The 12,872-nt window shown below is 37.0% G+C and overlaps 1 protein-coding gene across 2 annotated transcripts in view; it reads left to right on the plus strand.

Moving 5' to 3' along the window:
- ABCC4 (ATP binding cassette subfamily C member 4) overlaps positions 1–12,872 on the plus strand; it is a 143,168-nt gene that overhangs the window by 69,289 nt on the left and 61,007 nt on the right. For both annotated transcript variants that reach the window (XM_058839076.1, XM_058839083.1), the window contains exon 20: positions 8,709–8,788. In XM_058839076.1, coding sequence (XP_058695059.1) covers positions 8,709–8,788 — 80 coding nt within the window. The remainder of the gene's footprint in view (positions 1–8,708; positions 8,789–12,872) is intronic.

Genomic DNA, 12,872 nt, shown 5'->3' on the forward strand with positions numbered 1-12,872 from the left:
TTTCCATTTTTATTTTAATTATTGCATTGATGTATATTTTGCTCCCAAATATGAAAATAGCTCTAATAGCTGTTTCTCTCCTCTCATGTAAGTATTCCAGTAACAAAATACTCTTCAGTTATTTCAGTCCCTCCTGATTTGTAGTATTCTGTTTAATTTTTTGTAAGTCTCTCCTCCAGCAAAAAAGCACTTGGGACATAATTTCAACCTACATTGGATTTGTAGTAGAAAGAACTGGACTACACAAGTGCTCTTTCAGAAGTGAGTGCTTTTGTGGTTAAATATTTTAGTGAAGAACTAAATTAATAATCTTGCTAGTAGAAAGTCAGTATAAGACTACATTTTGTAGATAATGTTTCGGGTCTGTTGTACAGATGCTTTGCATTGCAGTGAGAAGTTGAAGTAGGTAACTTTATATATGAAAAAGAAAAAGACGGTGGTGTAAATCAATGGAGAATTTTGTCAGTAGTGTATAACTTGACATCTTTTTAAAGGCAGGTTGAGAAGAAGTTGCAAATGGTTACCATTTTCAAGTTTTTTTCCCCCTTCTGGAAGGGTAAGGAGGCCAGTTGAAGCTCTCCTGTACCCCCCTCCTCTATACAGAAGCCTTTTTTTTTGTTTGTTGTTGTTCAGTTGGACTGTGTCGCTTAAAAATGGGACTGAAAAGTCATGTTGCTTATGTTGAAGCATACAGCAGAAATTCTGCTGTATTTTGGCAGTACATTAGATTTGGTGGCATCATTTTAGGTTGTGAGTTTTTTTGTTTCAGTATGTTTAAATATAGAATTTTTTCATTGAACTGAGGATAATTTAGAACAGCTTCACTGGATGAGTTTAAAATGAAGCAGAGAGGATATCCAGAGCTTAACTTCTAGAATGATTAGAACTTTATTCTGGCAATCTTCATCACAGGATTATGTATTAGAAGTTTGATAGTACTCCAGGGACTGGGGGGGTTGCAGGTGCCTGCTTCCATTGTTACTCTAATTATGAAGCAGAGATATAGTTTTGTACTCAGGTTCTAGCATAAAATTTTTATGTATTGCTAGAAGTTTGTACTTTTAAATGATTTGGAATATTCCTTTCATAATCAATTACAGGGTGTGATTGCAGGGACCAATAATTAGAAAATTACTGATGAATATATTATCCCAGCTCTAGCATACATTTTTAAAAGGGATCACTTTATTAGCCAGTATAATACAGCACCAAGGTTAAATTCTGTTTTGTAAATGCTGGTACATCTGGAATTGTAACCAACTCAGTTAACGGGTTATGAGACACAATCAGAAAGGCAGTTAGGATGCAGAAGGTATTTTGAGATTTGCCAAGCAAACAATTTCAGAAAGAAGGAAAGTTACACTTCCCTCCCTTCCCACATGCAATCAAGAGGTTTTTCCTTTGTGTGCTTCTGTTTTTAATGGAGACCTTATATAAAATTTCTGCATTGTATCTTATTTGAGGAGACTTTGGCTGGTGATAACAGATGTTATCATTCAGATGCTCTTCTGAGTACACCCAGGAAAAAGGACAAATCAGCTGTACCACATAAATTACCAGAGAATTAAAAAAAGCTGTATAGAGCATCAACCTATTTTGGTTTGCCACAGCAGGATAATTCCAATCAGTGGTGTGTATGGACTAGAAAGCTCCAGAAACAACTGTATAGTTAGAATCAATGTATTCATACTAGGTAATGTAGATGTCTCCATCAGCTATGAAAATAAAAATTCATTTCCAAAGAAGTCTGTTTTCCATTCTTATCTTTATCATAGTTATTCTTCTTCCTTTAAATCCTACACTTAAAAATAAGATCAAACACAGTGTTCGCGTTTTCTTCTCGTTTCCTAACTGTTTTCTTGTTTGACAGCATTTGTGTAAAAAGTCCTTTTCAAGTAGTGAATTAATTTGGATAGAAGGCTTCCCACCTGAATTCATTACATGCTGGCAGTTTAGATAAATGGATATTATGATCTCAGCATATTTCGGCCCAGCACCACTGAGCCTATTTGCAAATGTCTAAGAAAGTGATAATATTCCTATCAGTTTCAGACTGCTAAAGAAAAAAATGGGGTAGAATTTCTTATTTATATTTATAGGATGCCTGTGGGGAAGACAGCAATGCTGTATATGGCAGTTTGTGTGGACATGTGGTGCTAAACATATATTAAAAAAAGATAACAGACCTTTTGACGTTTCTTTGTAGAAATATGGAAGAAAAGCCAGGGTAGATCAGTAATTGACAGCTATGCAGGAGATGCATTTCCAGATTTCTTTCTGAAGAAATATTTCACAAACTTACAATTCCTTTCAAAGTCAGTAATCCATCTTTAATTATTTTGTTGATTTCATAGTTGTATTTTACAAGGTTGATGTAATGTCTGCTTCCTGCCAACATTTGATATGGACAATCCACTTTGTCATTGCTTTGATGAAATGGCAGGCTGCTTGTAGTTACAGTACTTTTTTCTTTTTTTTTTTCCTTTTTTGGGGGGTGTGTGTTTATGTGTGTGAACTGAGCATGGGTAAAGGCTTATCAGTTGCTGAATGCCACAGCTTAACAGCAAGATATGTGTGGAGCTGCCAGTTTGTACCACGGACAGAATGGGAAGTGTGTTCAATGCAGTTTACTGGATGGGCATTTAAACATTTAAACGTACCTGGTTATGTACAGCTATTCCTACTTTTTGAGTGTGCCTTTATTGCCACACATACACTTGAGAGCATTATTTTGCTACCAGGTGTCCGTTTAAAAGGGCTTTGGTGTTCCAAGCTGTAATTGGGACTGTTGGAGTGCACGATTCCTCTCTTTGGGGTCAGGGAGCCCACGCTGTGCCGTGGCTGTTGCAGGCAGTGGTGGCACCCAGCCATGGTGCCACGGGGGTGGGGGACACGAGGGGCTTCTGCTTACTTAGCTAAGTCAGTGGCTGCACAGTGTGTGCTTTGGGGTTGTCTGACATGGATCCATCCAAAAGTTGTCTGTCCTAGCCCAGGCGAGCATCTCCTTGGCATGACATACCTTCAAGCAAGTGTGCAATCCTAGTTGGGTTGTTTATCTTTAGTTACACATAAATGATTAAGTACCTTTTTGAATCTATTCTTAACACTACAGGTTGCCTTTAGACAGGTTTCTGTAAGTTTGCAGCAAGGAGTGGAAGAGAATGTGACTTTTTCTCCATGGAGGCTGGGCAGTGAGGGTGTTCTGGCTTCACTGTTTCAGAGCAGCTTAAGAGAGTTTGAAATTTATTTTTTTTTTCCCCCTGGTAAATGCAGTACATGGATAGGGATATTTAGGCCAATTGCTATGGAGGAGTTTAGGTTACCATGCAAAGCAGTATTTATTAATGACATTTGCATATTGAAATAAAAAGTGTGATGCAATTAAAACTGCCTGCGCTGAGGATTAGCCTGATCTCCGAGGGGAAGAACATTCCAAGAGTGTGCACCCGTACACAAACATACACACACAAGTGGCACAACCCTACTATCTGTAGAAGGCCCTTTTCTTAAACCCTTTTACTTTTCCAAAGAGGCCAATCAATGAAGTAGAGAAGTAGTGACAAAGTATTTCTGCAATGTGTGATGAAGCAAGTGGGTATAAAGGTTTTGTAAGCTCATTGCAAGGTATAGAAAATCAATGTGCCTACTCTATTGTGTTACACAGAAGTATTTCAGTGAATGCCCTGGCCAACAAAGTATACTAGAAGTGCCAAATACATTTAGAAATAATGTACTCTTGCTCTTATGGCTGTTGGAATTTAGGTTGCACAACACTGATTACTGTGGATGGCATTTGGCTATTCCAGTGGAGGATCCTAGTTTCTTGTTTAAAAAAAAAAATAAAATCCTTTTCTGGTGTTTACATCTTGAGTGTTGATTCAGTGTGGATTGTATTTCTTTCATGATAAAGTATGTATAAACATTTTAAAAAGGTGTGGCACAGTCGAGTGTTTTCATTATTTGTATGATAGGTTTGAACATCTATTCCAGAGTATCAGTAGGCACCTGCAGAAGCAAAGTGGGTTTGTAGCACCTGAACACATTCCGATTTGTGCAATTAAAGCAGTTTACAGAGCAAGGAAGAAAAGAATATCACATACTGAGGTTTGATGTCTTTTTCACGGACGACAAAAGAGTTTTGATTCTTTCATTTCAAGTTTAGCCTAACTATTGTGTAGGGGAGGAGGTTTAATGAATCATTGTTTAACTTTGATACTGCCAAGTATTTGACCATTAAATAGTCTGAAATGTGTACATTGCACTTTGGTGACAGACCCTTATTTAACAGTGATTAATTGGCATTGAATAGTTATTTAATTACTTCGGAAGAAATCTAACAACAGTGTGTGTTCTGATTAAGTTATTTGATGTAAAAACAAACATAAGACTGCTGAAGAGAGCACGTCCCCTTTTGCAGCTTGCTACTAACAGTACACACCACGTGGAAGCCTGAGTGATTGAATTAGCAGATACTATTCACCAGTTTGGATGCTGTTGTAACACTGGCATACTTAATCCTTGATTTCTTAACAGACTTTTTTTCATTAGTGGTTTGGTGAAATTTGACTTATAAGTTTCAAGTGTAGTATTTTCCTTTTGCTTTCGTAGCCCCTCGCTGGGATAAGTAAAGGATGTAGGTATTAAGAAAGCTTAAAAATTTTTGTGAATTGGATATACCGGACTGATCTAAAAATTATTGTTATAGATGGGACACTTGGCATGTATATGTATCTCAGAGATGCTTACTCTAGGAGTTTGGGGTTTTTGGAAATATGAACTATGGTGGCACGGTAATCTTGATAGTCTGTAAGTTTAGGAGAGAGGAATTTTAAGGTTAGGAAGAGAAATTGTAATTTTCAGGGTGAGAGGGCGGGTAAGTGGTTCAGCTCCTGCCCTTCTTGAATAGCAGGTGCAACAGTTTCCGTTCTCAAAAGAAGAACCATTCTCAAAAGTTAGGTTTGCAAATTCTGGTAGGAGCTGTAGTCATAACTGTAAGCATTTTGAGACCTGACTCCTAATAGGTACTTTAACTTTTAAATCTGGAATGTTTTCTCTTGCATGCTTAATAAGGCATAAGTAAGTCACTGATTTACTGTGCTTCCAGTAAGTGGAAACAGTTGTTTCTTCATACCTTGTGAAATAGACCTCTTGTACTTGTAGATATCCTTATAAATGAAGCAATTGCTTTGAATGCAATACTGTAATGGCTGTTGGGCATCTTGTGGATATTTCCAAAGCATAACACTCCTGCTCAGAGGTGCATTGCTGTCCCTGCTACATGGTGAAGGAACTTGCTTTAGTGGGTTACTCTAGCTTCCTTCTGTGTAGGGTGTGCTGTATAAAATGCCAGTTCAGTTACATCCGTGTGAACAGGATCTGAAATACATCTCCGGACTTGTATTTTCTCTTCTACTGTCTCTGAGGTAATAGAATTGAAAAACAGCAATGACAAAAATAAGGCTAAGGCTTGCGGGTTTGTTGCTTGCCTTTAGCTGTTGAAAAGCATTAATGGTCACCAGATAAATAGTACAGGAGGGAGATACAGACCTCTTAGCAATGAGCAAAAGATTTTCCTCGTCTTAATGACTTCAGGTGTCATTTTTCAGAATTTCTATGTGCAAACACTGAATAGATTAATTTTTCAGTAATTTGAAAATTCAAAATCAACGAAGCTCTGCTATCAGAGATTCACTTCAATGTTTATTTGGGAAACAACTGATTCACGTTGCCACTGTTTAATTATATTAGGTGGACTGTGGAGGGTTCCAGTTTTCAAGATTTGTCTTTTTCATATGCCATTTCTTTTGCTCACTCAAATTTTAGTCAATGTCATTTTATAGAATTACTGTATTTACATTTTAAAGAGGATTAGGCAGATTAAAAGATGTTTTCATGTTTTATTGATAACATCAGATTAATTTCCACTTCCCTAGTGGCAGCTCACAGAACTGTCAAAACAGAGGCTGTAGAAATATTGTTATACTTAACAATTTCATAAGGCAGTTGCAAAAAAATAAAAAATAAAAAATACAGTTTTGGCAATTAATTAGTGGTGTGATTACCTCTGGGAACTGGAACTGTTGGTGGTAACGTGGAAGAGACAGTGAAACCAGCGATTGCTGGGGATGGCCTGGGTGAGCTAAGTTTTCTGTCATGGCCACGTTGCTCAGAGAACTTGACTGGAAGTGGAGGAGAACCACAGTCACTCCTGATGTGCAGGCATTGCTGGGTTGCTGGAGGTGCCAGCATTGGGCTGACCTTGCTGTGGCCATGGAAAAGTAGCCAGCCCCAGTGACCTTGCTGCCTCCTGGCAGTGTCACGTGGGATGGCCTTTGCGCAACGGCTCCTTATGTAAGTCTGAAACCACTGCAAATAAAACTTACTTGGGGTTAAAAGGCAAAGCGTGATTCTTAGGCTGAGTTAAGGTGGGGTTTGCTTGCTATGGGATTAATCCGTTGCCCTTATGTACAGCTTGTCATTGGTGGGTCTCACAGCTTTTCATAGAGGGGCTTAGCACTGTCACCTCTCCTTGCTGTGCTCCTTGCTCTGTAAAATAAAGTTCCTCAGAAGGATGCCTTGAGAGCCTGCCTAGAACAGAGGCTGGACAGAGTTGAAGGATTAAAGTAGGTATTTATTAAAAAGCCTTTAAAAGATACACTTTGGGCAGTACAAGAGCCCAGCCATGGCTCTGCCCAAGATGGACCCAAGATGGACACCTGGTCACCAGTTTTCACACTTTTGTAAGTTTTGGTCCATTTGCATACTGGTGTTAATTGTCCAATTACAGCTTCAGGTTATGAAGTCCCCTCCTCCCGATTTGCTCTCCTCAATTCACTGTTGTTTATACTTTTTGGGTCCTGAAGCTGCAGTGGTGCCCTAGGTTCTAGGGCTGGAGAAGGATTGTGTTGTCTAACTAAACTGTGAAGAGAACTTGCTAATGCTCTATATGACGTTCAGACTTACATGCTAATGCAGTACAGAATCTGGAAAGTATGAAAGCTAAAACTTAAGGCATCAAGAAGACAGGTGACAAATCTGTGAACAGATTTCTAATACCCTGAGCCCAGTCTGTTATTCCACCTACTTTCCCTTATCTCCCCTCCCTGGACGTGCTGTTAAGGAAGGCTCTATCAACAGGAAACATTTAACCTCTTTGAATGATTTTCTTTTTGCCAGTGAAAATAACCTAGAATGTGGTATTTTAGAATATTAGGAAGCCTTAGTGACAGCATGTATGCAGCATGTGCTTGGATCACTCTTCTGTGACCAGTCTCCATGTAAGAAAATCATGGGAAAAAGAAAGGTTTTTTTAAAATTGCCTTGGACTTCCTTCTGATGTATTTACCCTGATATAAGTAAAAGGGAATGTCCCCACATGCTAATCCCAGTAGAAAAAGATGAAAGAGATTTTTCTGAGTCTTGTGTTGCTGTATACCTCTCCTCTCTGTGTGCAAAGTCTAAAAAGGATGAATTCTTCTCTTGGCTGCCTGAAGTAACTGCTTTGGGTAGTGAAGTATTGCAGAGCAAGCTCTTTGCCATCAGTATCTCTCTTCAGAGTCATGTTCCAGACCTAAGGAGAGGTTGTTTTCTGTATTGTTTGGTGTAGAACAGAAATTCCCTTTAAAAAAAAAAAAAAAGAATGAAAAAGAGCTGTGAGCAGAAAACTAGCATGATGGTTCCTACAGAAGTTACTTCACTGTCTCTTATCTCTAAATTACGTCTCCAGCGCACTCTGTGGAAACTTTAAACTTGCTTTCAGTTTAATGAGCTCCTTTGAAAAGAAATAAAAAAAGTCTTTTGTTGCCAGTGCAGTGAATGTGTTTGTACCAGTTAAAAGTATAATTGAATCAAGATATGTGCAGATAACAAAGCAATGTGAATGCATGTATGGGCATCACACACCTTAGAAATGGCCAGATTCCCATCCCTGGTTTCTTTTCTTTCCTGGTGAGTAGAGATACTGATTAATAGAGAAAGATACTAATCCACTTATGGGTGGCAGTGCTGTGACTTTAATTATTGACGAAGTCTTGATATAACTGATTTTTTTCACTCAAGTAGAACCTGGGAAAATAGAGAAATGTAAATGCTCCACTGACAGCAGACTAAAAATCATTTTATTAGCTTTAATAAAGATCAGTATTGTCAAGGTTTTGAATAAGTATAAATGTAGGGCTGCATGAATGCAAATCTATCTCAGATTTTATTTTAGAAATGCCTGCAATTTGAGTCCATGTATAATGTTGAGGGGTGAGAACAGAAATGCTAAAAAAAGATCAGTTAGATCAGCTATGATTTATCTGAGACATGCATGCACTAGTGAGTTTCAGTCAAGGATAGGAGCAGATTCTGGCTGATGTTGCTTGATGAAACTTGCATTAAGTTGTCTGAACTATAAACCTTTACCTGCACATGTTAAGCATATAAAGCATGTGTGTTTCACCTGTTAAATTCTGTTGAAATATTATCTTCAGAGCCCATTTAAGTAAAGGTTTTATATTTGGGTAGAAGGTATTTGTAGAAGAAATTCTTCAAAATATATTGCAGTGGTCATAGAAGAGTCCCTTCATGGGGGTTTCCAAAATTGTCTTTTTATTTTTTGAGTCCAGCTGTTTCCTTTTAATTGTTTTTGAAATGGTAAAACATGGATCTTTGCAGGAATTATATTTACTTCCCTTGTGTTTTTCTTCTCACCCCTGTTTCTATAGGAAGAATCTTAAATCGTTTCTCCAAAGATATTGGCCACTTGGATGACTTGCTTCCGTTGACGTTCTTGGACTTCGTACAGGTAATTCAGTTGCTGCTGTCAAAGACTTCTGCACTGCATTTTGCATTTAGATTCCTGTATGCTTTGCTGAAGATCAGCTATTTGTCACAGATGTAGCTGAGTTGAATGAAAGTGCTTGTTTATGAAAGAAAGGTGCGGTTGAAATTTAATGTGTCAGTAAAAAGCTAACATGAGTAATAACTGGCAGGTAGGAGTGGCTATACACAGCTTGCTCTTATGTCAAGATTTCAGCTCATAGTAGCTACATGCTTGGTAAATTGCTTCTGATTTGCCTCCAAGCAATCTGGCAAGCTTATTGCTGTTATAAGAAATATGTCCATAGTAAAGAAACAATCAACTCACATGAAAAGATAGCGCAGATTAACCTAATTACATGTCTACTTCCACAAAGAATCAAATGCTTACCACACCATTTCGGATTAAAATAGGTGTGGCTATTTACAAAGAAAAGATTAGTAGTAATAGGGTGAATATAATAGCCTTAATAGGAACAAGTGAAATAAGTTGCTGCAGAAAAGAAAGATGGACAAAGCATTGAGATTTTGATGATGATGAAATGATAAAGGATTATATATGACATCAAGGTAATTTTTCTGTTGCAGTTGCTATTAATCTTTCTCATAAAAAGTTGTAGGAGGATAAATCTGAAAAGGAGTGATCATACTGCATGAAAATAACATGATTCATATAATACACAGAATTGTGGAGGCTAGATAAAAAAAGACTTAGTGGATTATCTGGATCCACTTAGGGGATCACACTTGTCATGCTGAGGTCAGAAATTTTTCTTAAAATGCTATTGCTAGCTTTGCTTTGACTCTTAAAGACAACTTATTCAGGATCTAAACCCTGATTTGACTTATTTAAAAATAAACCAAAGACATTTCAGGTTGAGCAGTTTAATCATGTTGTTCTTGCTGAACTCTTGAAAATAGGAAAATAAATTATTCTAACAAGTAAAAATGCCTATTACAATAAAGTGGTTTTTATAGTTTAGTGAAATAGCTGAAATTAAAGTGTGTGTTTATTTTTCAGATTTTTACAATGCCACTTTAAAGTATTGTTTTGGGGAAGAAGGGAACGTGGTGTATTTTACCTATCAATTACAGCAATTGGGGGTTTTTTTGTGAGTTAGGGAGTTGCTTACAGTGAATGTTAGGATTTTTAATTCATGGCCACTTAATTTAATTTAAATTAATTTAAATTCCTCTTCAAAGTGCAATATGGTCTTTCTCTAAAAAATTAATTTTTTACTGTTTGTACAGATTCCAAGTCTACTTCAGTCTCGTTAACTATCTTGTTATACAGAATATTTTACTTTATCTCAGCTGTCTTGAGACTATACATATGTGCCTTTCTTTTTGACTGGACATTCAGTTTGTCCTGCAGTCCTTATCCTCTTCTCTTAGCATACACATAGTTTGCATGCACAAAGTCAAACCCACCTGTCCTGCACAGTGAGCTTGTCCATTGGGCCAGAGGGGTTTATATGTAAATGTGTGTCCTCTTTACAGCAAACTGTACTCTGTGTCTTCATACTGTGTACTGCTCATGGCCAGAGCATCCTCTGGGTCCTGGGCTCCTGAGATAAAATCATTAACCCTTTTGTCTCGTTCTGTGCATTTACAATAATAATGTGAGAGTTGTGTTGCAAGACCACTTGCATGGTGGTTTTATAGCAAGAAACTGAGTGGGTGTTTTGCATGCCCTGGCGTGTGGTTTAAAGGCATGTGGGGTTGTCTGAGGATGCAAAATTTGCTGGGAATACGTTACAGAAGTCTGCAAAAGCAGAGGGAACCACAATTGGTGTGATCTTGTCCATACTTCCTTTTGGGAGCAGACCCTGAAGCAAACTATCTTGAGAACTGCACTGTCTTACTTTTGACAGAACACACTGATCTGCTTCAAAAGAAAGCTGAGAGAGTCTACCCTGTGTGCATGGCACATGGTACAGAGGACTGAATCATCTACCAGCACACTGGAAAACCCAGCTATTGACCAGTGTATAGCTCCTTTAGGCAGTGTGTGCTTTCCGAAATGGAACTGGTCTGGAATGAAAGAGTGAAGGCTGCTTCTCTAGATGTGATTATTTCCTTCTTTCAAGCTCCTACTGTAAACCACATTTGATAAACATTTTCCTTCATCTTGATTAATTTATAGTTTTTTTTTTTAATTGTCTATTGAATTATTTGTCAAATTCTGGAGTTTGTTTTTTAAGTGAAAAGTTTCTGCTTTCCAAAAAACAAAGTAGATTTTACAAGTCCAGTACATTATTAAAAAGACGCTATGTTTCAAAGCTTGCCTGCTCTATTTGGCATCAGAAAAGAAAATTTAGGATCTTACTGTTGATTAATAATGCACTGCTATCCATAAGAAAAAATACTTTCTTCTTGGCAGGTTTTCTAAAATTTACTCTTCTTGATTGGCAGGCTTCTTGCTTAGTGGATGCTTTTGAAATTCAAGAGCAAGGATATATTTACATCTGATGAAGCAGAGATTTTTACAAAGGATAACTGTTATCAGTTATGATAGAGATCTTTTGTCACTTGTTTTGTTTGCAGGTGTCTTTTGTAACACTCCTTATAATCCCTTCAGGAAGAAATATTTTCTCCTTTCTAAAAACAGTATTAGCTGGATATAAAAGCTCTGATCCCAGCCATTATTGTTGATTCTTTGAGAGACATTTCCCAACATTCATTGTTTAAATGGTTGTCAGGAGGAATCAAGTGAAACTTAGTAAACAATGCAGTAACTGGTTCATCGTACTTTGTGTGTAGAAGCTTTTCTTGAGCGGATTTGCATTGAAGAAGTGGTTGTTTTTCAGAGTTATTGCTAGGATCATTGTGAAGCATTCCAGCCTTTTACTGTATTGGCAAGTGAGTGTAGAATTTCAGCACAAATAAATACAATGTGATTGGACACTCAAAAACTACAGGATGAGCCAATTTAAATACTGATAAATAAATAATTAAATGCCACCTACTACTTCCAAGAATTTTATAATTATACAAAATACAGATTTTTAAGCAATGCTAAAAATTGGTAATATTCTTTTTGGAGTACGTAATAAGATTTATACACTGCACTACATAATGAGCATTATTAGTCTAGACAGCTATACCAGATAAAAATTAATGATTTGAACAGAAGGAGTTTAATTTTTACATCTTCCATTGAGTTAAAGAGAATAAAGACTCTCTTCAAGACAGTGGATAGTCTCTGTACACTTTCTTGTTAAAGCAAAGATGAAAGGTATGTGGCAAGAACAAAAATGCATCATGAACCTTGTGTATTCTTTTGAAAATCTGATCAGATTTTTCAAAACCATTGCTTTGCAGTGTCTCCCAAAGTAGCAACTTGCATTGCTTTTAAAGTTTTCTGCTATCTTTTAATTCTTTGGTTTGAAGTGCACCAAAATATAACACACCTGTCTTGAGAGATTGAGGGCAAGAGAAGCAGTCCTCACTAGAAGGCAGTAATTTTTTCTTCTTAAGAATTTTAACAGCATGTGAGACATCTCATGTTAGTGCAGCTGACAGTTTTGTGGAAATTACTGCTGTACCTACAAGGTTTATGAATTAAAAATAAGTCTTTTTTATGAGTACATGTTTATGACTGTGTTTGACTACATGGTTGGAACAGAACCCTGTGGGTAGATGTGAAGTAGGAAAATTGAGAAGAAACCAAAGGTTAAGTTAGTTGTTACAGCTAAGATATCTTTAATGGTATGCTTAGAGTCCAGTTCAAAGCTCATTTAAGTAAAAAAAAAACCAAACTTAAAAATCTTCAGTCTAAGCCTGGGTCTTATCTTCTGTAATGAATTCTGGCTGACCATAAGGTTACATACTAGTTCTCCTAAAAAAATAAAATAGAAAGCAATTTAATGTTCACTATGATACTTACTATTTCTACCAAATATGGCATTAAATTTGTTTGTAAAATCAGGTAGTGATCAATGCTGTAGGTTGATTAAGATAGTCGAAAACTTTTTTGGTGAAGATGGTGGGGTTTTGGCTTTTTTTTTTTGTGAGCTTATATATTTTTAATTATTGTTAGCATCCTTATCCTCAGTCTGCATCTCTTT

Source organism: Poecile atricapillus, chromosome 1, assembly GCF_030490865.1.
Source record: "Poecile atricapillus isolate bPoeAtr1 chromosome 1, bPoeAtr1.hap1, whole genome shotgun sequence".
In the NCBI taxonomy this organism is placed as follows: Eukaryota; Metazoa; Chordata; class Aves; order Passeriformes; family Paridae; genus Poecile; species Poecile atricapillus.